Source organism: the organism of the source record quoted next (assembly GCF_019968985.1).
Source record: "MAG: Porospora cf. gigantea B chromosome Unknown PgB_NODE_256_length_25675_cov_122.151, whole genome shotgun sequence".
Taxonomy (NCBI): domain Eukaryota; phylum Apicomplexa; class Conoidasida; order Eugregarinorida; family Porosporidae; genus Porospora; species Porospora cf. gigantea B.
Window position 1 is genome coordinate 1 of NW_027178852.1, and position 25,675 is coordinate 25,675.

Here is a 25,675-nt window from a genome sequence, read left to right on the forward strand (position 1 = left end):
CTTGCGATTGCCTTTATTGCGCGACTTGCGCACCTGCAGAGGGGGAACCATGTCTAGGGTGCGGAACGGAGGTACGGCGGAAGCCCATGGATGGAGGACTGTTGAAAATCTGGTGGGCCGTGCGAGTGAAGTGTGTCTTCCACGTTGGGGGCATCTGCAAGTGGGAGGGATCCATCATAGACATGAATGCCCACTTGAAGAGCGTCCAGGAGCACTTCTCATGGACGGAGTCGAAAATAAAGGACTACGAGGCAAAGATTCGGGAGCTGGAATGTATCGTAGAGTCCCTAAAGGGAACCGTCTCCAGCACTGCCGACACCAGCCCTATTCGTCTGTGTCGGGATGCCAAGAATGAAGCGGTGTAAATTTGCAACTGTTAAAATTTAGTTCATTCAGTAGCCTGGTTTTTTTTTGTCCAGCGTTCTGTATCCTCATTCATGCTTCAAGGCAGGCGATAAGATCTTTTTCGTTCGTTCGTCTGATTCTGACAGAACGAATACCTATTTATGTTTCGTGGATGAACGTCTTCATTGAACGTAGTACCTATTCACAATCGGAAGCACCACAGAGCGTTCCTTTCCGAGACACACGCCGTCCACAAGCCCCGACTTGCTCAACTTGGAGAGCGACACCGGCAGTCGCAACAGCTCGTAGACGAGGTAGACGACGTGAAGCACGCGGTAGTGCACCCGCGACTTCAGCCCGCGGCGTGTCTTCAGGCGTACGAGTTTCTCTTTCAGCTTATCGAACTTACGGCAAACCAAGGACAAAACTTGGTCTATGTGTATGTTTCCAGCTGCTCACTCTTACGCAAGGACTTCTTTTCTAGCCATAGCTGACACCTATCCCCAGTTTGGGACTTGTGGTGCAGGTCCTTCCTGGCTGAAACCTCTGCCATGAGCGCTGACAGCTCTTGCTCACGGCGCTTGGTCTCATCCAGCTCCCGTACGAGAGCAGCGCAGTGCTTCTCCAAGTCAGAGTGCGCCGCCAGAAAGCGACGAACATCGGTCGAATGAGCAGCGTGTTGAGCGGCAACCACGCGTACCGCGTTCTGCAGTTGGCGCGCCACCGACGCGTCACTGGAATGGCTTTCAGAAGGCGAGACGTCCCGCAGCTCGTCAACTCCAACACCGACATCGGTGACCATCGGTCTTTGCGGTCTTAAGGTTGTATCCGCCGGGGCACGGCACAGCCCAAAGACGAGATTCTGCGCAGCCTCTAACTGCGTCGTCAAGCGGGCGCTCTCCTCCCGCAAACTACGCGAACAATCACTTGCAAGAGGGGCTCGTATGTCACTGAACGTGGCCTCCAGACGCAGGCGTGCCTCTACTCGGTCCATTTCCGCCCACGCCAACTCAGTTTGCGAACGGCTTCGGTGCATGTCGTTAAGAACGCCTTCATGTTTAGCTCCCAACAACTCCTGCTGCTGCCTCGCTTCCCTCAGACTCAATCGCAAGGCCTCGCAGTTCTGTTGCAGCGCGCCAAGTTGCTCTTGAAAGCCGTCTCGTTCCGACGCCGTCCTTTGGTGCTTTTTATAGAGTCGTTTGTACTCCTTCACTATGGGACGCAGCATCTCGACGGCCTCCTGGTGTCTGATACCCCTATTGTACTCACCGGGAACGATATCTTCCACGAGAGTCCGAGCGTGTCGTTGATGCAGTTGTAAGGCCTCACCTCATCGGTCTCATTAAACCGATAGTGCACCCATGTGAGGCCTCCTCTGATGCCTGAGAACATCTTCCAAGTGTAGGTCACGCGTCGTCGTCGCCAGAAAGCGAACACCAGCTGCACCGAGTCTGACATGCGCGCTACGCGATCCTCGCCCACTAGGGCTGAGTTACGGCGGCGCGTTTGGATGGTGCTGGTCCACAGGCCGATAGACAGCGGCAGCTCGAACAGAGGCAGCATGTGATGCAGAAGTTCGAGCTCTCCAGCGGCCAGGTCGTGCGTGTCCAACTTGATGTTCACCAGGGCGGCATCAGCCACTTCGTCGAACTTCATAGTTTCAGGGTAAGTGATGAGTAAGTGCTCCTGGTGAGGAGGCTGCGGGTTCTTCATGACTCTGAGGTAGACCGTTGATGACTGCAAAAACTCCGCAACGGTGGAGCCGCTGACCTGAGAGCTATCCGTTGTGGTAGTGCCGGGGCGGTCGCCTCTTCGGATGCGTGACGAGTGCAGGCCCACATACAGCGACGACAATTCAGGCGTCATCGGCGGAGGCAAAGAGGAAATGAATCTGTCCTCCGATGAGGCGTCTGTGGTTGACACGACAGGGGTTTCTTTGTGCATAAACTGATTTTCTTCTAAAACACCGGCTAATCTTGACGCTACTTAAGAGTCTGTTCCTTTATTGACGCTCTTACTTATGAATCACTGCTCATCTTAACACGCTTGTTCATCTCCACTTCCACTGTGCACCGACGGAACATGAGCATGAAAGCCACATGGTAGTCAGAGCGGCCGCCTGTGATGTCCATGTTCTTCCAGGGAATGGAGGAAACGGTGTCGTCGTCGAACTTCACCCACTCTTCAGCGTTGGCGGTGGCTTTTACATCTGCCCGACGCCAGCCGACGTAATGACCGCTATCAGCCGACCGGCCAACATGAGTGACGGAGGAGAGCAACTCGTATCTCCCAGTGGGGCAGGTTACTGTCGCACAGGGAGTGGAACAGGTTTCGTCCTCCTCTGGCTTGGCGGCGGCTTCTCGGTCCATCAATTCAGTGAGAAAGTCCCTGCCAGGTTGAATCTTCTGTTTCAGAGAGTCAGAGCAGTGCTCGTACAAGTCCAAGTTCTGGTTGAACAATACTTTCTGAATGTGAATTCACCGCAGGCCTCACCCTCGTGATCTTCGCTCGCGTCGCCTCTGTACGAGCCAGCTCGTGGGCCTTCTTCCATTCAAAACGTACGAAATGAACCACAAGATACTCCGGTAAGGAATGGAGAGCAGAAGTTTTAACGAAGTCTGTGTCATGGCCCAGAGATTGTGAGTGCTTATGCAGCGTCTCGCTCAACGCGCCACGTATGCCTTGGTACAGATCGTCAATCGGAGGCCCCTGGCCCACATCTTTCACGATGTGGATGGGCAGCTTACGCATGTGCTCCACAGTGGTAACGGGAGCCTCTCCAGCCGGGTCGACACACGTCATAACGCACTCCACATCAAAGCCGAAGAGGTCGTCGACGACTTCAGTTCCGACATGAGCACCGGGGATCTCTTTCGACCGGCCAGTGGGTAGCTGTAGCTGCTCTGTCGACGAGAGGATGCAAGATAAGCATTCCTCCGCGTCTTGCTGCATGAACCCCATTCCAGAAGATGCCTTTCGAGCGAATTGTGGGAAACGCCTACGCAGAGCGTCGACGGCGAGAGACGGGATGACCGCCTTATCAGAGGTCTCCAACTGCCGCATAGATGTCATGATGGAAGTCGCGAGGAACCGATCCGGATTAACAGTGTTGGGACCGATGCTGATGGACTTAAGCTGTTCCACGAACCTCGGAGCGGCTGCTAGGAACTGCAGGACGCTGTTCAAGTAGCAGGTTACACCGAGATTCGTAATGCCTACTGGGAGCGGAGCGTCGTCCTTCGTCTTTAATAGTTTGTTTCTCTCTTCCACCGTCAGGTCTTCGAGAAAGATCGTTTTCGTGTCAGGTGCCTTAACCTCGTCCACAGCGCCAACGACCATCACCACCTGGTTCTCCTTCAATTTGGTCTTGCTGAGATCAGCGTTGTCCTTCAGAATGCCCCCTAGAAGGACTTTTTGTCTCGCTGGCGGAACGCCAGTCAGCTCTTGAATCGTAGCTTTGAAGTCGGAAACAGGACGACTGGTGTCGACCTCGACACCTTTAAATACCTTGCCTCCCCATTTAAGGATCACTGCGTCGATGCCGGAAGAAAGAACTCACCAGTCACCATTTCGCTATTTTGAGGAAGAATTGAAGTAGGATTGGGTGGCATCATGGTCGCCCGCCACCTCCATTGGCTGCAGCTTTCCAGGAAAGATCACAAGAGGCGCCCCCAGCCCATGAACATGGTAGTCACACACTCCACTCACAAGTTGTTTGAGCGACCCAAGTGCCATGTCCACGTAGTGGTCAAATCGACACAACACCCGGTGTACCGAAGCCCAACTGCTCCAGAGCTGCCTTAAAGTCTTCGTCTCCGACCATATCATCACAGAGGTATTCACTCCGAGTTGGCTGTAGTCGTGAGCCACGAGCGCCGAGGACACCACGCCGAGCGTGTAAGGCCTGCACATGGCTTGCACGTTGTCCAATATGAAGCAGTCGACATCCAAGTACACACACAGTGGTCGACCAAAGATTGCTGCGTGGGCTTCTACGGCTGGAGAGAAGCAATAAGCCTTGTTCCACCAACCAGGGATTCCTGGGGGCACCAGGAGGTGTGGCACGTCAGGGGCGAGGCCCGCAGGGTCGTCAGTGAGGCACAGGCACGAGAAGTGGTCGCACCGGGGCCGCGCCAAGCAGTCCACGCATCTAAAGGCTCTATGGAGGGCTCGGCTGTGCGCGTTCACGTACTCCACGTCGTATTTTGGCCCGACTCTCACAAAAATGAACAAGACGTGGGAAAACCCGACAGGCAAAGTGCTTCGAGAAATCCGCGGCATTTCAAAATCCGGGTGGTCTTCGCGAATGCGCGCGAGCACTAGCTGATCTGCCTCCTGACTCCGTCCGTGCCGTCGGAGTAACGACGTATAGTTCCCGACGATCTCTCGGTCATTGAAACCTTCGTTCAAAAGCTCTGCAAGGAGAGACTCAGCCTCACTCAGCCTACCGTCCATGATGAGCGCAGAGGCAAGAAGGCTACGCGAAGCCTTGGAGGGCAGCGCCCGCAGCGAGGCCTCCGCCGTCGAGATGTCTCCCTGCTGGATGAGCACTCTGGCAAGGCCAACACGGTATTGGGGCAGGTCCCAGAGCTCCACGGCCTTCCGGAGGTGATGCTCAGCCTTGTCGAGTCGGTCGCTGGCGAAGAAGAGGGTCCCTAACTGCGCGTGGTCGGCGGCTCTCGACCACAGCGCCAACCTTTCCTCCATAATGGTGAAATTCCGTGTGCTGCATCGTGATCCTGACGATTATGTGCCCTCTGCGCGCGGAGAGATGGCCAAACACGTCTCCAACCCCAGCCCGGTGTTGCATCCCTTCGAACGAGCACGGGAATACCAGCGTGCGCTCATAGGCACCAAGATGGATCGTATGTTTGCCAAGCCTCTTCACGCCGTATTGGAGGGCCACACAGACGCCATCCTTTGTGTGCGGCGCTGCCGCACAAGGGTATCGGAGTGCTTTACCGTCGGCGCAGATGGAGATCTGCGACAGTGGAATCTCGGCAACAAGACGTGTGTCCGAGCTATTAATGCTCATGAAGGATTCGCACGGAGCGTCTGCCTGACAGAGGACGATCAGTTCGCGTTTACTGTCGGTGATGATAAGAAGATCAAGCAGTGGCTGATTCCTGAGAGCTTGGCCCCCGAGGACATGACCACTGAGGAGCTGGACGACAGGGGCCACCACGTTGACCTGAAGGCGACGCATGTGGACGACGTGCTCGCCCGGAGCATCTCGCCAACTGCCACATACCTCTCGACGGATGCCGTCCACACCGTCGACCACCACCTAACCGAGCCTTTGTTGTTGTCTGCTGGTGATTCCGTACAAATCTGGAACACGTCGCGTGGAGCTCCCGTCCATAAATGGACCTGGGGGTACAGCAGCTTCACTGCCTGCCGGTTCAATCCGGCCGAGACGTCTCTTCTCGCCGCCGGTACCGGCGACAATGCCTTCGTTCTTTATGACCTTCGAGAAGCCTCGCCGCTAAAAAAGGTGGTGCTGAACAACAAGGTAAATGCGCTCGCCTGGAACCCATACAACCCGCTTTGTCTAACGGTGGCCAACGAGGACTCCAACCTGTACACCTACGACGCGCGTCGCCTGGACGATCCTCTGCACATCCATCGTGATATGACAAACGCCGTGACCGACATCGACTTCTCGCCTACAGGACGGGAATTCGCTGCATCTAGTTTCGATTGTACCGTGAGGATATGGAAGTCCAACTTCACCCGAAGCAGGGAAATCTATCACACGAAAAGGATGCAATAGTAAGTCTTCTGACCAAGTTTCTCTCTCATGATTCCCCAGCGCGAACTCTTGTCAGTTTACTTCCGATTCGCGGTTTGTGTTGTCCGCGTCATCTGATTTTTGTTTGAGAATTTGGAAGGCCAACGCTTCTGAGAAGCTGGGTCCCAAGACACTGCAAGAAAAGCAAGCAATCAGCTACCGACGGGCTCTGTCCACGAAATACAAAGACCTGCCAGAGATTCGTAAGATTCGTAACAAGAGGACGGCTCCAGTGTGGGTAAAGAATGCCAAGACCTCCCGAGATAACAAGTTGGAATCCGTTCAGAGAAAGGAGCACAACTTCACAGTGGCGACTGGCACTATACTTAAGAGCCAGAAGCAACGGGTCACAAGACGGGTAGATGATTAGCATTGGGTCACAAGACGGATAGATGATTAGCATCGTTCGAAAACTGTGTAAAGACTCTTGAGAGATGTGATCTTTTGAATGTGACAATCTGCTTCTGGTATTTTCTTGCGAAGAAGGATCGGGCTCACGACCAGCCGCAGCACTGACTCGTAGTCCTCGTCCCACTGGGAAAAGAAGTCTGCCAGGGCACTGGCCACGGCATCCACATTGGGGCCCAGATCGGCCAACCGTTGCATCAGCCCTGGCAAATGCTGCACTCGCGGAAAGTAATCGCCTAGAGGCCTCGGCAGGGCTGAGAGGGTCTTGTCCCGAATGCAGATTCCCATGGAGGATTGCAGAGCTTCCGCCATTCCAACTAGGGACGGAATGGAGGCTTCACACACGAGCAGATGTAGTGGGACTGTGGGTTCCAACTGCAGCACTGGAAGACGTCCCTCCCTACATAGGAGCGACCGACGCAGCACGGCTTTGAACGCGCGTCGAACGTCGACGAGGACCAGGTCGGAGTCGGCTTGGAACGCTGCACGGTCAGCATCTACGGCCCCGACCAGGACGAGTGCAGACAGGGACGTCAAAGCCTCAGTACCAGGTTCAGCAAGATCAGCAATAGGGCCGTGTGTGATTTCGGACAAACGATCCATCGGATTGGGCACAGGCAGCATCCACGGGTGATCCTCCGTGACTGGTAGGGAAGTTTGCGATGCGTCAGTGCGAACGCGCTGAGGACGCTGCGGACGCCCTGCGTTCTCGTCGCGGAAGGGCTGTGGATGAAAAACGCGCTCCTGTCTCATAAGGGGCTCCGACAACCCCTCTGCCACCTGCTTGACGATAAAGTCATCCTCTATGAAACGCACAGTCCTCTTCATCGGATGGAAGTTCACATCGACGGCTTCTGGAGGGATGCGCAGGCTGAGGAGCACCCAGGGCTTGACTCCCTTCTGTAACACACGCGAATACACCTCCAGGACGGCACGCTTTAAGGCGGAGTGCTCAACGAGGCGATCGTTGATGAACAACAAAAATGCGTTCACGCCACGAACGTTGTAACTGCTGGATGCCAGGGCGCCCCAAACGCCCACAGGCGGTCGGTGGGCATCACCGGGCACATTCAGCTGGAACTCAAACAGGTGTTGGCTGGCAGGCTTGCCCCAGAGAGTGGACACCACGGCGAGTAGTTTCTCGAACTGGTTGCCGGAAATCGGCCGCGTTGCCATATCGCACACCACGTCTGCTTGCCTGAGAGACAGATGCCCTACTTCGAGCGCCGCCGCTCTTGCGTTCCGCTCGACTGAGCAGGAATGCCACATCCAAGTTGCTAGCTGCATACGCCGCCACCATTGAGGATATCCGCTGGTACTCCTCCTGAGGCGGCGCTAACGCGGCGCGGCGTGTCGGAAGGTTGTGAAAGAGGTCCTCCACCACGATGGTGGTGCCGGCAGGCCCAGGTACCGACTTGGCCGGCCCCACTGGCTGCCCGTCCATGTACAGCTGCTGCAGACGGCTGGTTGCAGCCGCGGTTCTTGTGGAGACGGTGACTCTAGCAACGTAGGACACGGAAGATAAAGCCTCTCCACGGAAACCAAACGACGTCACCCTCTGCAAGTCCTCGAAGGACCGCAGTTTAGACGTTGTGAATCTCTCGCACAGGATGCCCATGTCGTCTGCATGGATACCACCTCCGTCGTCCTCGATTGAGATATGCCGTCCTCCGTTGGCAACTGTGATGCGTACGCAACGAGCCCCAGCGTCCAGGCAGTTTTCCAACAGCTCCTTTACGGCATTCATTGGCCTTTCAACGACTTCACCGGCCGCAATGCGGCTGATTGTCAAGTCATTGATGTTGCTTCTCACTCACATGCTCGTCCAGCCGGTGTAATCGGCTCATTTTGAAATATGAGGTATCTTTTTGTGCCTGTAGGACTTGACATGGCTCCAAGACGGCTCCAGCTGCTGCAGAAAAAGCTAGAGCAGAGTGGAAACAAAGTCAAGGTGAGCGTCGTCGGTCTTTGGAATCAGCGCTTGCCCTGCACCTCCCAAGATCCTAAACGTGTGGGTAAACTCATCCAGAAAGCGGACATCCTTGTGGTATCGGGAGACCGGTCGGCGTTGCTATCGCGGGCGTTGAGGCACTGCCTCGGAGAAGCCATTACGACGCTGGAGACCGCGCCTGGTCGATTCGTGCCTGTCGACAATCTTGAATCCAAAGACATCAGAGAAGAGCTTTTCAGAATTCAAGACGAGGAGGTGGACAAGAACAATACACATCCTATGAAGCGCTTGAGGGTCTACTGCGCCAACGAGGCTCCCCCCTGCACATTTTTACAAGGGAGGAGGCCTACCGCACAGCAGCTGCGCGTGTACCAGTAGGATGTAGCCGGGTTTGAACATAGGCGACGCCATAAATTCGCGTTCATGAGGAAAGATTCGGGTCCCGTCGGGGACGCGGCGGACAACAGTTTGTTGATAGAGACCTTCCAGCGATTGGAGCGCTCCTACACGAGCATGGGGGAGCACTGGCGTAGCTTCGCAGCCCAAAAAGCGGTCCGAGTTTTGAAATCTCTGACTTACACATTAACCACAGAAGCGCAAGTAGACTCGTTGTCCGGTGTGGGTGCCAGGTCCAGGGACAAGATGAAAGAGCTGCTCGCAACTAATGAGTGTCAGCGCCTCGCGATCGAGAATGACAAGAAAGTAGCCACGACGGCTGAATTAGCCTCGGTCTGGGGGCTAGGCCTCGCCAAGGCAGACGAGCTGTTCCGACAGGGAGTGCGATCTCTGGACGAACTCAGACGTCGGCAAGATGACCTCCTCAATGATAAGCAGCGGTACTGCCTGGAGCACCATGTGGAGCTAAGCCTGAAGATGTCTCGAAGTGAAGTGGAAGAAATCTTCGCAGAGGTGCAGGCCGCAGTGCATGAGCTGTTTACGAAGGAGAACGCCACCTGGACGGGCTGCTCGGTGAAGAGCGTCACCTGCGGCTCCTACCGCCGAGGGCGGGAGTCCTCCGGTGACGTCGACATCTTGATGACTTGTTTGGACAAGACAGAGCTTGGAGACGAGCTGCATCACCTGGTTAACCACCTCAAGATGCGCGAGTTCGTGTGTTTCTCGCTCACCAGCAGCGACCACACCAGCTCGCACGGATCGCAGTCCTGGATGGGAGTGATTCGCCATCGCGGGCATCTGCGCCGTATGGACATAAAAGCCTACCCGCTGAGTCAGTGGTCTTTCGCCCTTTTGCACTTCACAGGCTCAGCAATTTTCAACCGAAGCCTGCGTCTGTACGCCAGGCACATGGGTCTCAGTTTGTCAGACCATGGGCTGTGTCCCGTCTTGCGGAGGGGCGGAGACAAGACAGCCACCGGGCAGCCGTTCGCCTGCAGAAGTGAGGCGGAGATCTTCGAGTGTCTGGGGGTGCCATACAGAGAGGCTCCGGAACGCGACCTTGTGCAGCAGAAACGGGGTCGCATCGAGGTCACTGACGTTGGTTAGTTTTAATGCGCAATGCTCCAATGAACGTTTTGTATTTCTCTTCCGTTGTGGCTGCAGAGAGTGACATCTCTCCCAACGACACAAAAAGAATCCACTGGTGTCGAGAGAAGCAGCTGAGCTTCGGCCTTTTCGACTAACATCAATTTCGAACCTTGAATCTGGACGCGATGCCTTGTGATCCAGCAGTCATCGGTGAGTAGATATGCTGTGGCATTGTCGCCGTCAAGAGCTACGTGCAGCTTTGCTCCCGATCGCCGAACGATGCTCAAGACGTCAGAGCGGCGCAGTCTCAACGCCGGGTTGCAGGCGGAAGGCAGGTCCAGGAGAGCATACGCCAGGCAACGCCCAGTGACCCCGAGGACCCCTAGGCCGATTACAGCGCAGGACTCAAAGGAGCTCGGCGCGGCAGCCACGAGCAGATTGGCCGAGTATAACGCGAGACAATATGCCCCTCCCTCTGTGTAGTGGACGAGAACGCCTCCGGTCGTATCAAAGCGAGCTAATTCGACGACGCTCCCCCCTGGTGGCACTCGTGGCACACTCCCCTCCACGTAGGCGCATACGTCCTGCAACAACGCCTCTCCGCAACGGCGAGGCGCCTCGCCTGCCTCCAGCAGCTCACGAATGTGACTGAGCACAGTGTGCGTGAGCATGCTGATTTTACCATTTCACACGGTATATTGGCATATGGTACAAGCGCCAGATGTTTCAACAGAGAGTAGCGTGAGCGCTCCTGATGTGCTGGACGACATGCACGTGGACGTGAGTGTGGGCTCACGATGGAACTGGCGTCAGTTCTGCTCATTTGTTGGGTCGTCTGGCCTAGTGGTGGTCGCCTACCTCGATCCGGGAAACCTGGAGTCCGACCTGCAGATCGGCGCACTGTCAACGCCGGGTGTACCAGGCACTGCGTTTAAATTCCTGTGGGTCCTCTTGTTGGCCACCTTTTGTGGGTGGATTCTACAGGGCATGTCGGTGCACGTGGGCATCTATTCTGGCACCGATCTGTGTTCGCTGACACGAATCCGCTATCCCCGCTGGGTATCCATCACCATGTGGCTAGTGGCGGAGGTTGCCATTTTGAGCGCGGATATCCAAGCTATGATTGGTACCGGATTGGGCATCAACAGTTTGACAGGGATCCCCCTTGGGAAGTCGACTACGATCGGGTTTTTCCTGAGCTTCGCAGTTTTTTGCACGAAAGTCGGCATCAAACCCCTGGAATGGATTTTCTTCTGCTTACTGCTTGCTACTGGAAGCATCTTCATTTCAGCTGCTGTCGTCTCGCGGCCTGCCATGGGAGATGTCATCCTTGGTGCTGTACTGCCCGTACTTCCTCGACAGTACACGTTTCAAGCCATCGGACTGATGGGATCCCTGCTGATGCCACACACAATTCTTGTGCAATCTGCCCTGGTTAACAGCCGTCACTACCTCTCTGAGTGCCCATATGAACAAAACCGCCAGCGATCAGTCGTGGCGTCGTATATTAATGCTGAGAATGCCTTTGGATTGACGTGTGCCTTCCTCGTGAACGCAGCAGTCCTCCTCGTGTTCTCAGCAGCCGCTGCAAAAACGTCGCAGCAACATGGTGGGCGGCATGTCTCCTTCCAACGCAGAATGGACTCTCAGTAACGCCGGCCTTGCTCTGGAGTCGCTCCTAGGGCCTCAGGCCTACCCTGTATGGGCCATTGGCCTGATAGCCTCCGGTATGAACGCGTCGATCGCTGGCTGCTTTGCGGGCCAGCTAATCATGAACGGATTCCTCGACATCCGCGCATCTCCCCGCGTCCGCATCATAGGTAGCCGGCTCGTCACCATCTTGCCTGTTGGGCTGGCGATCGCATTTCTATCCCAGCAGGAGATGGACGTTTTTCTGTCAGCAGCCAATGCAATGCAGGCTATCCTTCTTCCTTATGTTTTGGTAGTGCTTGGGAAAATGCTTTTGGAGGAGCCCTCACTGTATTTGTATCGGATGTCCGGCTTCAAGGGCTCGATGTTGACAGTTTTCACTCTGGCCATTGTCATAGGCAACGTTGTCATGCTGTACAACGAACTTGACAGCGAATTCATGGTGCTGTTTTTTGCAATCTTCTACGCTTGGTCGCTGCTCTTCCTCAGATTGCACCCCTTCTCCAAGCGACGCTTGTCCTCTGTATCACTGGGACTTCAAGATAAATTGCTGCCGTGACCGGGAAAATCAATTATGGAGAACGCTAAGGATGACTCCAGAATCCACCGGATGAGCCGGCTATTTGATGACAGCATTCCAGTGCACGAAAGCGAAAGAAAGCTGGTGTCCCGCTCTGTGACGATTGCGATTGACGTGCCATTGTCCAATTTCAAGTGTTTTGGCTGTTTGGAGACCGCCGCTCTTGTGGGCACATGTGGTTGTTACTCGTGCAGAGCGTGTTTGGAGAAAAAGTTTCTGGACCGCAAAAGCCTACGGACTGGATTGGTAGAGGTCACGGGGTGCGGTAACCTAGAGTGCTGGGCAGTGCGCTGTCTGCAAGTCCAGTGTAAAGATCATGGACCTGGATTGCCTCGACAACGAGGGTTTGAAGCCTGCACGTGACGCACTGGAAAAACTTATGGACTGGGAGGCGCTCCTCCCAATTCTGAGTGATAAAAGGCGGCTGCAGGGGAATACTCGTGTAGGCTGAATCTTGGGTTCGACACCAGAGACAATATGACGAGAAGCTGAAGAGAATGGTGAATCGGCGGTGCCTCGGTCTGCAGCAAAGGCTGCAGATGTCCATGCGACAGAGTTCACGACCGCCAGGCCTGTCCGCCGCGAACGCCGCCTCTCAGAGGCTGCATACGTTGAGTCAGGGGCGACCTCAACCGGTCCGGAGCGTACTTGCGAGCAATTCAACTGCACAGTCAACGAACCACAAAAAGTGGAAACTCAAGACACCTAGTTGGGCTCGCCGCGAGCCTATTTCACACTAGGAAGGCTGGTCCAAGAAGCCACCGCATGCAAAGCTTGTCCTTCAACATGGCGCATTAGAGGCTCCTTCTCCGGTCCCCACCACCTGTCAATTAGTCTTTGCCTTTCTATATTTTTCTTGACGTTGATGGAGAGACAGTCCACCAGACCCCGCAGCCTAACGGCTGCGCTTTCAATAGACTTCAGCTTCCGGGTGGAGGTGAAGGCTGCCCTTACACTTTGCTGCTGTGGACCTTCATGTCGTAAGCAACTTCGTAGTAATTGGGGATGGCACTGGGCGACTACGGTACACCACAGAGAGCCCGTCTTCGACTTGGATCCATGCAGCAGTCCTGAGCATATCCTGAACAGAAGAATTGCATGTGGGGGCTTCAGACGTTTCACAGTCCGATTAACTTGCTGCCGCGGTAGGGGCTCTTCTATCAGGTCCAATACTAACTGGGTTATATGACTGCCCGCGATCTCACGTTGAAGTCCTTCGAGGAGAGCGCCTGCGCCAAAGGCACTGCCAGCTCGGCCATATTTCGCGAATATGCTGGACTCAATCAGTCGGCAGTGGCTTGGACTTTTCGGTTGCAACTTGGACTCGGAAGAGTACCTGAAACAGCTAGAGTATCTGAAGAGCCAAGCGGTTCACGCCGCCAGACGACGAGGCGAGCAGGTGGATGCGAAGAGACCGCCCACCAGCGAGCGGAAAACTTTCCAGGATGTGGTGTTTGAGAACTATCGGGCCTTGGGTGTATCGTTCGCCTTCGATCGAGATATTGCTCGAGCAAGTAAGCCCTCCTTCAGACTGGGCGCCGTGCACGTCTACACGACATCGACATCGGAGCGGGACCCCTGGCTGAGCTGTGAGGCACCCCTTCCGTTTGGTGTCACGTTGGACATGAAGGCGGTGGATTTGGTGCGAAAGTTTGGCGAGCCCACCAGCAAGGGCGGTGGTGGCGTATTGCCCATAACACTGGTGTGGCAAGACGTTTACAAGACTGTGGGACTTCAGTGCGAGTTTCTCAGTGGGAATTGGGACATGCCTGGGAATCCATTGCGCGAAACTTGTTTCTTCGTCCAGCACCAGGAAGTGCAGACATGGCTGCCGGGTAAAAGTCTAGTGGAGACCACAAGAACGCAGTTGCTGCTGGAGTAAAAAGGGGGATATAGATCTGCATGCACCGAACGTGAGGTTCACCCCAATCCAAACTCCAGGATGAACGAACAAAGAGCTAAGCTGTTCGGTCACGTGACATCCACTCAGGATGACACTTTTATGCGTAGTGCGGCGCAACTCGAGGAGGCTAACGACGAGACCGTGCGACAGCTGTCAGAAAAGGTCGATGACCTCAAATCAGTGAGATCCGTGGCGTTATCGAACTTAGTTGTCCTACGGGATAAAGAGAGAAACGGAAGCGTCCAACAGCATGCTGAGCACCATGGCTTCCACATTCGGCGACGCTCTATTCAAGATCGCAGGGACGCTCAGGAACGTGGACACCATATTGGGAAGATCTGTGTGCTGTGGACCCATCTGGTTGACCGTGATGTTCGCAGCGTCGTTCATGCTGCTTCTATATTTTGTGGCATCGTAAATTCGCTGAGTAATCGGTCATGGAGGACAGCAGTCTCGTACAAGAGGCAATGTCGTTGTTGCACCCACCCATAACATGTGCTCAGGCTGACAAAGCAGCCCAAACGGTGCTGATACGCCACAATGTTCCAACCTATTCCGAACGTGCGTGGGACCTCAAGACCCAGGTCATGAGGATCGCCAAGGAAGCTACGAAGAGCGTAGCAGCGAACGTTTCGGACTGGTAGGTGCCAGGAGACTCACTAATCAGTCGCGCCTCCTTGAGGTACTACCAGAAAAGCCTGGCATCGCGGTCCTTTTCATATTGGATTGGCAAGTGTCGCGCCTGCACTGGAATCCGAATCCTCGGCCACCAGATGGCGAAGATCCACACTAGGTGGCTTCTACTCTATCTTCGCGGCGCCTTTTTGCTGAGGCGCCGGCCACGGTCAGCTTTTATGAGATGGAAGGTCGCCACAGCACGGAAGGCTGCGGTTCGCACCCTAACCAAAGGACAACTATCAGCGCAGTTTACATGTTGGTTTATCCGTTACCGAGAACGTGGCCTCCTCTACCGCGATGGGGTGCTGAGGCGGCGTTTCCACCAATGGAACCAGGCTCTAACGAAAGCTAAACAGAAACGAGCCCGCGCGGCCTGCGTTATGAATCATCTTCGCGAGCATCCCGCAGCCATTGTCCCGGTTTTGGAGCTCGCCAGCCCATCACTCAGATGCCAACTAGTGCAGACGTTGATCGACGTCTGGCGAAACATACGACAGGAGTCAGGCTATTGTCTGAAGGTTGACTCTCTCTTCGAGAACCTGCTGGGTGATTACGCCAACGAGGCTCCCCCCCTGGAAAACCGAACCAAGTCGTTCTTGCATGAGTTCCTAATGGAAATGGTACTGGACGAACTGCTTCCTCGCAAGCCTGGTCATAAGACTAGATTGTTCCGTCTGGTCATGACTCTGGCACCTCCGGCTCGATTGGAGGTGTCTGTCCGCTGGGGCGACTTCCTGCCTCATTTGCAGTCGTATGTGCACCACAAAGGCAAGGAGTTGCTGATCACATATTTTTCCACATGGAAAGCAGCCAAGGCGAACAGCATCGTTGTCCTGTCCAGGAGCAACCTTCGATTAGCTTTTGCGACGTGGTTGAAGCTGTCGCGGCTGAAGGACGCCTTCGCGTGGTACCAAGACATGGCGCAGGCAGACTCAGTGCGTGCAGCTCTTCTGGCCTGGAAGTACCTGACCCAGTACAGATGCCGCTGTCACCTCCACGAGGCGGAAGTAAGAACACGTCAGAAGTCCAGATTGAGGGCCCAGAGCTTCTCACGCTGGACGAGGCTTCTGCGTTCCACGAGAGGTCTAACGTTGCTCGGACGGGCGTTGTCGCCTGTGGTGATCCGCTGGCACCAGACGCTCACACTGGCGGCTTTCTCATGTTTGACCAAACGAGCAGGGGCGGGGCGGCTGCAGGCAGTGCTTGCGAAGACTGTTTCGCTCATGCAGCTCAGACGGGCCTGCAGCCAATGGCTTTCAGCTGTAGCACGACGACGCAACGTCGACTTCGGAGCTAGGCGCGTCGCTCGCCTCCTTTACAGGCGCCAATGTGAAGCATTCCGCGCCCTTAAGAGTGTCCCGAGGCACCCACAGTTACCTGCGGCGTACGACTCCCTATTACCTGCGGCGTACGACTCCCAGTTGCCTGCGGCGTACGGCTCCCAGATACCTGCGGCGTACGGCTCCCAGATACCTGCGGCGTACGGCTCCCAGATACCTGCGGCGTACGGCTCCCAGTTGCCTGCGGCGTACGACTCCCAGTTGCCTGCGGCGTACGACTCCCAGATACCTGCGGCGTACGGCTCCCAGATACCTGCGGCGTACGACTCCCAGATACCTGCGGCGCACGACTCCCAGATACCTGCGGCGTACGACTCCCATGCCGACAGCTGCAGTCGGCGCGTGGCGCGCTCACTGCTGAAACGGTGCTTCGAGGCATGGCTGGTGGGAGCGATACGCCTGCGTCGCTTGGTCCGTCAGACACGTCAGGTATGGTTGAGGTCGAAGTGGCGTATCTGGCGCCGTTGTTGCCGGTTGCTGTCCCGAGCGGCGCGGATGGAACAAGAGCGGCGGCCTAAAGCATTTCTACGGACAGTGGATGTGGGAGGACCTTCGCAACGCGCCCTTCTTCTCCGCCTGTTTGTAGCCTGGCGACGCTCTGCACTGCTGCACGCTGGGTCGCGGCGACAGACCGAGACGGCACGAGCGCACTTTCGTCGTCGGCGACTGCGACGGTGCTTCAGTACGTGGAGAGTGTTCACTCAGAGGCTCAGGTTACATGGCCTATTAGCCGAGGTTATTCGTCGGCAGTGCCGGCAATCCCTACGATGTGGAGCCTTCCTAATGTGGAGAGCCTTAACTGCAAGGCTTACTCATCTTAAAGCGCAGTATGAAGTGATCGTTTTGAGAAGGTCACGCACCAAGTTCCTTTGGTGGCGACTGGTGCTCTACCGCCGGCTCAAGCAGCACACCGCGGAGCAGTGCCTTACTAACCGCTGGCAGCTACGGAGCATGAGGTACATGTGGCGGCAGTGGGTGTGGAGCTGGCGTGCGCGAGTCGAGTGCGCGTGTCCACTGGGGAGCTCCTGGTCGCTGTCGACTGTGTTCTCGACCTGGAGGCGGCTGGCTTTGTCCAGAGTCCGCAGGAAGGCCTCCGTGGCCCCAGGGGTGTATTTGCTGTCTCTGAGTATGGCGAGACGCTTCTTTGTGGCTTTCCGGCAGAGGCAGGCCGTTCATAAACAACTCGCAGAGGTTGCAGCTGTCAACGTGAAACGGATACTGGGCTCAGCATTCGCCCATTGGAAAAAGCTGTGGGCCCTTCTCTACGCGGAACGACACGCCAATCTTATCATGGACCGCATGGGAGTGTTCAAGGCGCTCGTCGTTATGACCAAGTGGGCTTGCGCCCGCGCTCGCGAAGACTCGGTCGAGACAGCTGTGAGGGAGAGGTCGTATCTGCAACTCCAACTGAAGGCGTTTCATCTTTGGTACATGGTAACGGTGGACATGAAGTCTACTCTGTTCAGAGACACAAACGCCTTCGGAGCTCTCGTGGACTATGATATCGCCAGGGCAGTAGCCTTTGTTGGTCGAGTGCTGGCAATTGACAGTGGCAACGTGGCTCCGATGGTGGTGGCGTCCCATGGAACCTTCACGACCAGACTCCTCCAAGCTATCCATGCTCGATTTCGCAAATGCGACGCTTTGGAGCTCATCAGTATCCTATTCGAGATCCATGGCACATTGAAGTATGTATGGAAGAAAATGACCTACGCGGTACAGCAGCGCCAAGCGCGAGCCCGAGTTTGCTGGACGGAGCTTAAGGTGCGCAGCGGAACACGCGGGCTTGGATCGTGTTTTGTCATATGGCTGGATGCATTCCGAGCGCGACAGGCGATGACTACGCTCTCCAAAGATCGCTATCTGCATTTTCTCCAGCGAGGGGCTTTCAATTGCTGGAGGAGGCTTTCAGCCGCGTCACAGATCGCTAGGACGCTCCGTAGACCGGCACTCCGTCAAGGTTGGCAGGCCTTAGTGGCCAGGCAACAGCAGTGGCCCGACGCAGTCGCGGTGGTGGATTCTCGTATCTCACAAGCGATGATACGCGAATCTTGGGTTCAATGGAGAATTCGGCCACTGGTGTCTGATGTAAGACCGATATTCTTGCACTGGAAAAGACGGAGCTTCGTTTTCAGGCAGTGGGTTCGCAAACTACACGCCGAGTGTCTGAAGCGGCGAGGGCTCATCCTATGGAGGCGAGCCTTCATGGCGAGTATAACACTCAAAGCGGTGTGTAAACCGAAATTGAGGGCCCTGTTCTGCGCGTGGCTCGCACTCGCCCGGTTTCATCAGAAATATCGAACTCTCTACGCCAAGGCGAGGGAGGTACGCCAGCGTTCACGTGTTCGGACAGCTACCAAGGCGTTTCGCGTGTGGATACGGCACCTACGGCGTAAGGACATGGTCGTCGTCCAGTGCAGAGCCTACGTCATGCTGTACAGCCTCCGAGAACGGTTCACGCTGTGGTGGAAGCGGGCACGGCAGCCTGGGGCTGCCCGTACCATTCACCGCATTCTGAGCGCAGCAGTAAGGTCTCACGTCATGGAGACCATGCGTATGGCTATGGGCGTCAGAGTTATGATGCGCATACGCAGTACCCTGCGTAACGTTGAAACTCGACTGGCGTTCACCACGCTAAAGGCCAGGGCAGTCGCACTATCGGCTGTGTCGGGTCGGACGCAAGACTTGATCCGATGTTCAGTCACCTCGCTTCTTCTGCAGATCCAGACTTCCAGGATCGACCTTCTGTCTTGCATGAGACGATGGGCGCTCGCAAAGGTGGCAGGCCAGCGGGTAGACGTTCGGGCTGTCTTCAACGACTGGGCTGGCGAGCTTGCCGAACGCCGGATGTTCTACCGACGAGAAGAGGTCCTGCGTCAGCTTTCTCTGGCGCTGACCGCCTTCACCTGCTGGCGGGGACAGACACGGCACATGCCCAAGTTACTGATCCAACAAAGGAAGTGGGCATCAGGCTATACACACACAGGTACTACGATCGATGGGCGGCCGCTCTGTACCAAGCGAAGTTGGTTGAGTTCGCCGGGCATGAGTACCGCCGACGTCGAAGTGTAGAGCTGCTGACAGCTTTGGTTTCAAACTGCCAACGCGTCCGACAGCGACGGATTGTGACCTTGTACGCTGAGTCTTGCTTCGACCTCAACCAGCTGCAGCTCAGCCAGGCGTTCTTCGACAGGTGGAGGCGGAGATGCAGCCAGAAGCAGCATGCTAAACTTCAACTAGTTCTTTTGGCACGGGAAAACAAGGCACGGCTGATTTCAAAAGTGTTTGTCAGCTGGTTTCACACTATCCAAAAGACTTAGTCTTTGTCACAAAAGACTGCTCAGGGTACGCAACCAGAACCTTGAGAAGCAACCACAGAGCCAGGGCAAAGGTAGGTACTCGCACTTCCAGCGCGTAGCTCGGCCTTCAGCTGGTCAGCGGTTCCGAAGCCGCCGACACGGTTTCCAACATCTTGGCAACATGTACCTCTGTCTGTATGGCGCTGTCGCAGCAACTTCGTCTCGAATTGGTCAGCTAGGTCGCTGCAGGAGTCCGATATCCACCAGGAGTCGTACATGTAACATCCAGTGCCGGGATCAAACCCAGGGATCACCTCATCGTCGGGTCCGCAAAACTCAGGAACGCTGCTGACGGGCCGGTACTTGTTGGGTGCGCGGATACTGCTACCCCAGCCTTCATAAGCCGCGTTGAGCAGATCCCATTCGCGGTCTCCCGACCCCTCCCAGAACATAAGCCCAGCGAATCCCTTGGACTTGGCGTACTGAGCCTTGATTTTGATCGACTCTTCGTCATCGTAAGAGATGAAGAACTTGCCTGGATGCTTGCAATCCGCCGCATTGCACAGGGCCGAGGAGTTGCCGTGCTCGGTGGCCAAGCAGCATACCTTGTCGTTCCGTTCCCCCAGTAGGTAGGGCACCTGGGCCACATCGTCCCAGTAACGCTTCACGCCAGGGTCATTGAGGTACTTGTTCTTGATATCCCAGAAGTCCATTGCTCCATATCCGACTCCAGCAGCGTCAGTGATGGACCCCGGTCCATAGATGGCCTCACCAGACCCCGGAACCGAGGCGTAGAGCCCGGGGAGCCCTGGCTTGACCTCGGTGCTGCTGGCACCAGTCCATGATCGGCCATAGGCGCCCAGTCCCAACACGATTTTGTGTTCCAGCGCTCCATATTTTGCCTTGCACTTGTCGTTCCAGTGGCCAATGAGAACCTCCATCGACTCCTTGACGCTAAATTTAGGGATCATTAGGGGATTCGCGGGGTCTGACGTCATCGGAGCATTGTGGCCCGTGATGTTGGCCCAAGCTCCATAAAAATCGTAGGACATGGTGAACACGTATTTCAGATCGTTGAGGACGTCGCAGAAGTCAGTGGTGGCGAACTCTTTGTCCAGCAGTTCAGGGTTCATGCCAAGGGCAGCGGAATGGTACTTGTCTGGCATCTTCGTTTTGAGAACCTTGAGGAATTCTGCCCATAACTTTGTGTCTTTGTGGACGTCTGTCAACGGTCGCTCACCGCCTGAGTCGGTGAATTTACCCGGGTACTCCCAATCAATGTCAATACCTTTGAAGAACCCATATTTGCTTTGAGTGACTCGTATCGATTCGGCTAGCTTCTCTCTCTTCTCAGGAGTCTTCAGGCAACTGTGGAAATGGCTGGAGAGGGTCCAGCCTCCGATGGACATTAGGATCTCGTATTCAGGATGCGCCGTACACAGGGATTGAATGTGCCCGCGATTACCAGAGCAACCCTTCCAGTCCCAAGAACTTTGGTAGTCATTTGCGCCGTGGATCTGGTTGACGATGCCGCCCCAGGAGGCCCCTTTTTTGAAGTCAGCTCCTTCGTCGGTGGACACACATGTGCATTCGGCAGTCACCTCAAAAAAGGCGTAGAGCATGCCAGAAGCCTTTCCGGCCGGCATCCACCAGGCATTGTAATCCCGGGTCCACAGCCCCCATGCTGGGAAGTAGTGAAAAACCTTCGGATCTCCTCCACCTCCCCCTCCTCCACCTCGAGTAGTCGTAGCTCTAGTCGTAGCTCTGGTCGTAGTTCTGGTCGTGGTCCTAGTCGTGGTCCTAGTCGTGGTCCTGGTCGTGGTCATAATTCGTGTTGTAGTGGTAGTTCCGCCACCGCCGGATCCCCCGGTGAGGCCACAGTCACTTCCGTTTGCTAGCGCTTTGGCTAGGGCGTCAGAGCACGAAGCCGCAGTCGCTACGATCTCATCACAATAGGTCTTCCATCCAGCAGCCGAAGCCCAGGGAAAAGATGCAGTCCCAAATTTGATATCGTCTCGCTGCTCACAAGTCGGTACCACTCCGCCAATTACGATTCCACAATCTGCCTGGTTGCCCATGGATGTCGCCTTCGCTGCTTCACAAGAAGCTGCAGCACCAATGGTGTAATCGCACCAGGCCTGCCACTCTGGTATTTGGCTCCATGCAAACTTATTGCCCCCTAATGTACAGGAAGGTCCTTGCTTGCAGGATGCAGCGAACGTGGCAACTACTAAGATACTCCCTAGGGCGAATGACATGATATTGGGGGTATTGCTTTTGGGGTATTTGTGGATACAGTTCCGCAACAAAATTACATTACCATTGAACATGCGCTGCTTGCGCTTGCATAGTTGCAGGGAGTGGAACTGGTATGAGGGGAGCCAATGGCAACAAGGGAGCTGGCAGCATAGCGGTGGGAATGACTGGGCACGCAGTGACCGGCCATGGCTGAACGCACCCCTGGCAAGGAGCAGAACAGCAGGAGCTGCAACTGCAGCACGACTGACACTCGCTCCAGCCAGAGCCCGGCGGAGTAACCACTACCGACGGCTTATGCGCGTCCAAAAGTTTGTTGTTCATGTCCGAAAGGCGTCTGGCTAGCGACTGCAGCTCAGCACGCAGGAAGTCAGACTTGCCGTTGGAGGTCACGACCGATGGTCGTGACCGTTTGTTTCTCTCCTGCGCATCAAACGCTCCGCGGAGATACGCGACCTCCGCTTTGGTGGCGTGCTCTGCGTCGCGGACCTTCTCGAGTTGCCGCTGCTGCTCATCCAGCTCTCGTTGGAGCCGGTCGTTGGCGTCGGCCAGTCTCTCGGGATCTGGAGAGGGCTTTTCCTCCAGTTGGCGGACGCGATGGCTCAGCTTTGCCACGCGACCACCTTTTGTTGTGCGGGACCTCTCAGCCTTGGTGGATGCAGCAGATTTGCTGACGATTAGCGAAGCGGCCGACATGTTTACGGAACGGGCTTCGTCCACCGAGAGCAGAGCTCTGCCACCCTGCTCGAAAAGTTCCTTCAAGTAATCCCGAATCACTGGTGCATCATTGGGATTTCGGGCAAACTGTGCTCTAATCTCGTAGCATCGGCCGCGCTCGTCCTGGTACGGGAACGTGAACTCCGTCCGGTTCTCCTCTTCGGTTACGGTCCAATAATCCCTCCCTGAAAACGACCGCACAAACCGCGGGATCATGTGGAAGTCGACTCCTTGAAACCGACAGGAAACTGGCGCGTTTTCAGCGGCGGCCTGCGGAAGACCCACATTGTACAGAGGATCCGACTCACGACCCATTTGAGATGGGGGCTGTAGCGCCTGTGTTGCAGCCAGCAGGCGAAACACTGCTCGACCCAAGCATTTCTTCGGGTTGGAGACGTCCAATCGCGAAGACATGTCCGAATTTCAGCTTTTATTCAGTTCAATTGACAGTGGATCAAGTGGAATGTACACGGATCTCTGTAGCAGGGAGGGGCTACGTTCGGAACATTAGAAGACAAATATCTATTTTCGTTATATGCTTCGCTTTCAAGATCCACAACCTGTAAGCACCGGTCAAATGCTCTTGGAATCTGCAGTTGCTGCAGTTTCAGGGTCTTCTGCTGTTGCATCCAAACCATCTTCGTCGGAGTCTAATCTGTCAGCAACCAGTGTTAAGAAAAGCCAACTCTCGACTGCTGGCTTGTCTGGTGTCCTGCAAAGCCGAGCCTCGGAGAAGTCCCAGTCCAGATCGCAAACTCCTGGGTCCATTCAATCATTAGGGTCCCTGAGAAGCAAAACATTGGCGAGCGACCGAGGAATAAGGCCCATGTCAAAACTACAAGAGTCGGTCCAGAAGCTGACTGATCTACAAAGACAGCAGGAGGAGGTCCTTCGAGCGCAACAACGTGCCCAGGCGACACCCAACCCTCATGTTTGTCCCCGTCAGGCACGTTGCGGTCACCACCACCACCCCGGTCACCACCACGTCCACCAGCACGGTCACCAGCACGGCCACCAGCACGGCCACCAGCATCACCACTGCAACCGCTACATGCCTCATGCAATGCCCGTTCCCGTCGCGATGGCCCAACACGTCGTACCGATGCCGCAATGCGGCAAGCCCCAAGCTGTGGCCCCGGCAGTCAACAAGCGGGAAGTCTGGGAACGAGTTATCAAAAACGCTGAAGAAATAATCGGCAACAACACTGGAGCAGCTCCGGCGGCGCTGTTTGATCAAGTGGCCCACCAAATCAACCTGCAGCTGAAGCCATCCTGTGACTTCGTCGGCTTTTTCAGAGCCTACATGACCACCGGCACTAAACTTGACCAACTGCAACTGGAGCACTCCAAATCCAGCATCTCATCTCGTATCCATTTCAACTCGGTGATCGGCTTGGACGCTGGCTGCCCCGTTGGCGAAGCTTTCAGGTCCGGAGGCGCCGTTTTCAGAGTCGGATCTGGATCCTTTAGCGACGCCGTCACGGTATCTGAGGTAGCTGTGCCCATCATGGACAACAAAGGCATTCTGGTGTACGTCATGAATTTGAGGTCGTCCGTATCTGGTGGCGTGGACGAGATCGATGTACACTACGCCCAGCGTCTGACCTCGGTGCTGGCTACCCTGTTCGTGCATCCGTCTGCAGATGCAGCCGTTAACTTTTTCGACGAGCCGCAGCCCCCCCGGATGCAGACAGCTGCCCAACAACAATTCCCTGTCCCCCTTCCAGGAGCGCCGCAGGCGGTAGTGCGCCCGATGACGCAGCCCACGATGATGCAACAGCCTGGCATGGTGCAGCCAGCATTGCAGCAACCAGCAATGGTGCAACAACCAGCGGTGATGATGCAACAGCCGGCAATGGCGCAACAACCAGCGGTGATGATGCAGCCAATGATGCGGCAGCCAGGTATGATCCAGCAAGCCCAACCCGCCAAAGCTAAAGTCGCTTACAATCTCAACACCCATGTGCTGCGTCAGAACAATGGCGAGCTGCAAGTCAAGGTCAACGTCGGCAACACCCCTGCGCAGCTGATCCGGATTGGGGCGGATGGCTTCATGCGGTTGACTGGGCCCCGGCAGTCTCACTTCGTGGTGCAGCCCTGACGTTTTTCGTTCTAAATTTCTGTGTCGTTCAACAGCATATTGGGTATACCACTGGACACATTGAACACTCGAGCGCATTGTGGGCAGACAAGGTCTGCTTCGACCACCTCCTGCATAAACAGTGTATCGTGCATCGTTTTGAGGAAGTCTTCGTTCTCCAAATCAGTAGGACTTACGGACTCTGGCAGAGAAGCGCCGAGCTCCTGCACTGTGGAGCGCAGCGCGTCCCACTCCACCTTCTGCAGCATGGCCTTCACAAACTCGGGGTCAAATTCCCGACCGTACCGCACACCTTCGAAACTGTCTTCCAGTTGGTAGTCCTCTGCCGGAGCAGGCCGGGGAAGGAGGTCGACCAGAGGTTGTTTGAGCACTATTCGCAGCGGGAAGCCCCCAGAGCACTGTTTGCGGTTGCACTGCAGCAAGTTGTGGGTGAACAGCTTCATTTTGCTTATTTCACAAATCACGGTTGTCTCGCGTTCTCTTCTGCGGTTTAAAGGGCTCTTGCCAGGGAGAGGGAGTCACTATTGGGGCCCACAGAGGTCGCACACTGGTAAATGCATGAGCAGCCTTCGATACGGGATACAACTGCGTCCGACTCGACAGTTGCACAGGCCGTACGCACGCCTCCAGTCGAACCCCAGGCAAGGTTGGTGGTATGACGGAGGGTGCTGCCACCGGAAGTTCCGACGCCAGCAGGCGCGCAGAGAGAAGAGGAGTATCTGTTATTGGATTCTGTACGGGCCGCACCATGACAGTGAAGGAAAGCGGCTGTGTGTCCGCTGTCGAAGTTATAGAGGGAGGGACAAGCGTTGTAATCTGCCCTCGGGTTGCTCTTGTCGGGGTCGTGGTAGGTGGTCTCGCCTCTCCTACATCTTGAACTAGGGTTGAGATCGTTGTAGGTGGTCTGGCCTCACCTAAACCTTGAACTCGGGTAGAGGTCGTCGTCGTTGTAGGTGATCTCGCCTCTCTTACACCTTGAACTAGGGCAGAGGTCGTTGCAGCTTGAACTCGGGTTGAGGTCGTTGTTGGAGGTGGTCTCGCCTCTCCTACACCTTGAACTCGGGTTGAGGCAGTTGCTCTTCTCGGGGTCTTTGTGGGTGGTCTCGCCTCTCCTGTACCTTGAACTCGGGTTGAGGCAGTTGCTCTTCTCGGGGTCTTTGTGGGTGGTCTC

General features: G+C 55.7%; 16 protein-coding genes across 25 annotated transcripts; 9 read left to right on the plus strand and 7 right to left on the minus strand.

Annotated features, from left to right (window-relative positions):
• Positions 1 to 86: 86 nt before the first annotated feature.
• On the plus strand, positions 87 to 365 carry KVP17_004563 (uncharacterized protein; the record flags this gene model as incomplete). The annotated part of the gene is made up of 1 exon (XM_068522848.1): positions 87 to 365. The coding sequence occupies one exon, from the start codon at positions 87 to 89 to the stop codon at positions 363 to 365; it is 279 nt and encodes a 92-aa protein (XP_068376296.1).
• Positions 366 to 527: 162 nt separating this feature from the next.
• On the minus strand, positions 528 to 2,289 carry KVP17_004556 (uncharacterized protein; the record flags this gene model as incomplete). 2 transcript variants are annotated; one of them, XM_068522839.1, is made up of 3 exons in its annotated part: positions 528 to 778; positions 805 to 1,585; positions 1,615 to 2,289. In XM_068522839.1, the coding sequence occupies 3 exons, from the start codon at positions 2,287 to 2,289 to the stop codon at positions 528 to 530; spliced, it is 1,707 nt and encodes a 568-aa protein (XP_068376287.1). The 2 variants fall into 2 exon arrangements, with proteins under 2 accessions (XP_068376287.1, XP_068376286.1); XM_068522838.1 differs by lacking the exon at positions 528 to 778 and having other exon boundaries at positions 779 to 1,585.
• Positions 2,290 to 2,363: 74 nt separating this feature from the next.
• On the minus strand, positions 2,364 to 5,052 carry KVP17_004554 (uncharacterized protein; the record flags this gene model as incomplete). 3 transcript variants are annotated; one of them, XM_068522834.1, is made up of 3 exons in its annotated part: positions 2,364 to 2,810; positions 2,839 to 3,834; positions 4,054 to 5,052. In XM_068522834.1, the coding sequence occupies 3 exons, from the start codon at positions 5,050 to 5,052 to the stop codon at positions 2,364 to 2,366; spliced, it is 2,442 nt and encodes an 813-aa protein (XP_068376282.1). The 3 variants fall into 3 exon arrangements, with proteins under 3 accessions (XP_068376282.1, XP_068376280.1, XP_068376281.1); XM_068522832.1 differs by lacking the exon at positions 4,054 to 5,052 and adding an exon at positions 3,905 to 3,914 and having other exon boundaries at positions 2,839 to 3,875; XM_068522833.1 differs by lacking the exons at positions 2,364 to 2,810; positions 2,839 to 3,834 and having other exon boundaries at positions 3,919 to 5,052.
• Position 5,053: 1 nt separating this feature from the next.
• Positions 5,054 to 6,506, plus strand: KVP17_004558 (uncharacterized protein; the record flags this gene model as incomplete). Of its 2 annotated transcripts, none has more annotated exons than XM_068522841.1 (2): positions 5,054 to 6,117; positions 6,158 to 6,506. In XM_068522841.1, the coding sequence occupies 2 exons, from the start codon at positions 5,054 to 5,056 to the stop codon at positions 6,504 to 6,506; spliced, it is 1,413 nt and encodes a 470-aa protein (XP_068376289.1). The 2 variants fall into 2 exon arrangements, with proteins under 2 accessions (XP_068376289.1, XP_068376290.1); XM_068522842.1 differs by having other exon boundaries at positions 5,117 to 6,117.
• Positions 6,507 to 6,532: 26 nt separating this feature from the next.
• KVP17_004561 (uncharacterized protein) lies at positions 6,533 to 8,291 on the minus strand (the record flags this gene model as incomplete). Of its 2 annotated transcripts, none has more annotated exons than XM_068522846.1 (2): positions 6,533 to 7,794; positions 8,006 to 8,291. In XM_068522846.1, 2 exons carry the CDS (start codon positions 8,289 to 8,291, stop codon positions 6,533 to 6,535), a joined length of 1,548 nt encoding a protein of 515 aa, XP_068376294.1. The 2 variants fall into 2 exon arrangements, with proteins under 2 accessions (XP_068376294.1, XP_068376293.1); XM_068522845.1 differs by having other exon boundaries at positions 6,533 to 7,734; positions 7,763 to 8,291.
• Positions 8,292 to 8,399: 108 nt separating this feature from the next.
• On the plus strand, positions 8,400 to 9,998 carry KVP17_004553 (uncharacterized protein; the record flags this gene model as incomplete). 3 transcript variants are annotated; one of them, XM_068522830.1, is made up of 3 exons in its annotated part: positions 8,400 to 8,495; positions 8,523 to 8,869; positions 8,897 to 9,998. In XM_068522830.1, the coding sequence occupies 3 exons, from the start codon at positions 8,400 to 8,402 to the stop codon at positions 9,996 to 9,998; spliced, it is 1,545 nt and encodes a 514-aa protein (XP_068376278.1). The 3 variants fall into 3 exon arrangements, with proteins under 3 accessions (XP_068376278.1, XP_068376279.1, XP_068376277.1); XM_068522831.1 differs by lacking the exon at positions 8,897 to 9,998 and having other exon boundaries at positions 8,400 to 8,873; XM_068522829.1 differs by lacking the exons at positions 8,400 to 8,495; positions 8,523 to 8,869 and having other exon boundaries at positions 8,919 to 9,998.
• A 2-nt stretch (positions 9,999 to 10,000) lies between these two features.
• On the minus strand, positions 10,001 to 10,651 carry KVP17_004562 (uncharacterized protein; the record flags this gene model as incomplete). The annotated part of the gene is made up of 1 exon (XM_068522847.1): positions 10,001 to 10,651. The coding sequence occupies one exon, from the start codon at positions 10,649 to 10,651 to the stop codon at positions 10,001 to 10,003; it is 651 nt and encodes a 216-aa protein (XP_068376295.1).
• A 34-nt stretch (positions 10,652 to 10,685) lies between these two features.
• On the plus strand, positions 10,686 to 12,189 carry KVP17_004567 (uncharacterized protein; the record flags this gene model as incomplete). The annotated part of the gene is made up of 2 exons (XM_068522852.1): positions 10,686 to 11,589; positions 11,618 to 12,189. 2 exons carry the CDS (start codon positions 10,686 to 10,688, stop codon positions 12,187 to 12,189), a joined length of 1,476 nt encoding a protein of 491 aa, XP_068376300.1.
• A 15-nt stretch (positions 12,190 to 12,204) lies between these two features.
• Positions 12,205 to 12,573, plus strand: KVP17_004564 (uncharacterized protein; the record flags this gene model as incomplete). Its single annotated transcript, XM_068522849.1, has 1 exon — positions 12,205 to 12,573. The coding sequence occupies one exon, from the start codon at positions 12,205 to 12,207 to the stop codon at positions 12,571 to 12,573; it is 369 nt and encodes a 122-aa protein (XP_068376297.1).
• A 907-nt stretch (positions 12,574 to 13,480) lies between these two features.
• On the plus strand, positions 13,481 to 14,092 carry KVP17_004557 (uncharacterized protein; the record flags this gene model as incomplete). The annotated part of the gene is made up of 1 exon (XM_068522840.1): positions 13,481 to 14,092. The coding sequence occupies one exon, from the start codon at positions 13,481 to 13,483 to the stop codon at positions 14,090 to 14,092; it is 612 nt and encodes a 203-aa protein (XP_068376288.1).
• A 60-nt stretch (positions 14,093 to 14,152) lies between these two features.
• KVP17_005343 (uncharacterized protein) lies at positions 14,153 to 14,531 on the plus strand (the record flags this gene model as incomplete). The annotated part of the gene is made up of 2 exons (XM_068515151.1): positions 14,153 to 14,293; positions 14,322 to 14,531. The coding sequence occupies 2 exons, from the start codon at positions 14,153 to 14,155 to the stop codon at positions 14,529 to 14,531; spliced, it is 351 nt and encodes a 116-aa protein (XP_068376301.1).
• A 19-nt stretch (positions 14,532 to 14,550) lies between these two features.
• On the plus strand, positions 14,551 to 19,451 carry KVP17_004555 (uncharacterized protein; the record flags this gene model as incomplete). Of its 3 annotated transcripts, XM_068522836.1 has the most annotated exons (3): positions 14,551 to 14,753; positions 14,781 to 19,091; positions 19,118 to 19,451. In XM_068522836.1, 3 exons carry the CDS (start codon positions 14,551 to 14,553, stop codon positions 19,449 to 19,451), a joined length of 4,848 nt encoding a protein of 1,615 aa, XP_068376284.1. The 3 variants fall into 3 exon arrangements, with proteins under 3 accessions (XP_068376284.1, XP_068376283.1, XP_068376285.1); XM_068522835.1 differs by lacking the exons at positions 14,781 to 19,091; positions 19,118 to 19,451 and having other exon boundaries at positions 14,551 to 14,757; XM_068522837.1 differs by lacking the exon at positions 14,551 to 14,753 and having other exon boundaries at positions 14,968 to 19,203.
• Positions 19,452 to 19,471: 20 nt separating this feature from the next.
• Positions 19,472 to 21,076, minus strand: KVP17_004565 (uncharacterized protein; the record flags this gene model as incomplete). The annotated part of the gene is made up of 1 exon (XM_068522850.1): positions 19,472 to 21,076. The coding sequence occupies one exon, from the start codon at positions 21,074 to 21,076 to the stop codon at positions 19,472 to 19,474; it is 1,605 nt and encodes a 534-aa protein (XP_068376298.1).
• A 670-nt stretch (positions 21,077 to 21,746) lies between these two features.
• KVP17_004559 (uncharacterized protein) lies at positions 21,747 to 22,817 on the minus strand (the record flags this gene model as incomplete). Its single annotated transcript, XM_068522843.1, has 1 exon — positions 21,747 to 22,817. One exon carries the CDS (start codon positions 22,815 to 22,817, stop codon positions 21,747 to 21,749), a length of 1,071 nt encoding a protein of 356 aa, XP_068376291.1.
• Positions 22,818 to 23,229: 412 nt separating this feature from the next.
• KVP17_004566 (uncharacterized protein) lies at positions 23,230 to 24,504 on the plus strand (the record flags this gene model as incomplete). Its single annotated transcript, XM_068522851.1, has 1 exon — positions 23,230 to 24,504. The coding sequence occupies one exon, from the start codon at positions 23,230 to 23,232 to the stop codon at positions 24,502 to 24,504; it is 1,275 nt and encodes a 424-aa protein (XP_068376299.1).
• Positions 24,505 to 24,515: 11 nt separating this feature from the next.
• Positions 24,516 to 24,947, minus strand: KVP17_004560 (uncharacterized protein; the record flags this gene model as incomplete). Its single annotated transcript, XM_068522844.1, has 1 exon — positions 24,516 to 24,947. One exon carries the CDS (start codon positions 24,945 to 24,947, stop codon positions 24,516 to 24,518), a length of 432 nt encoding a protein of 143 aa, XP_068376292.1.
• Between the last annotated feature and the right edge of the window lie 728 nt (positions 24,948 to 25,675).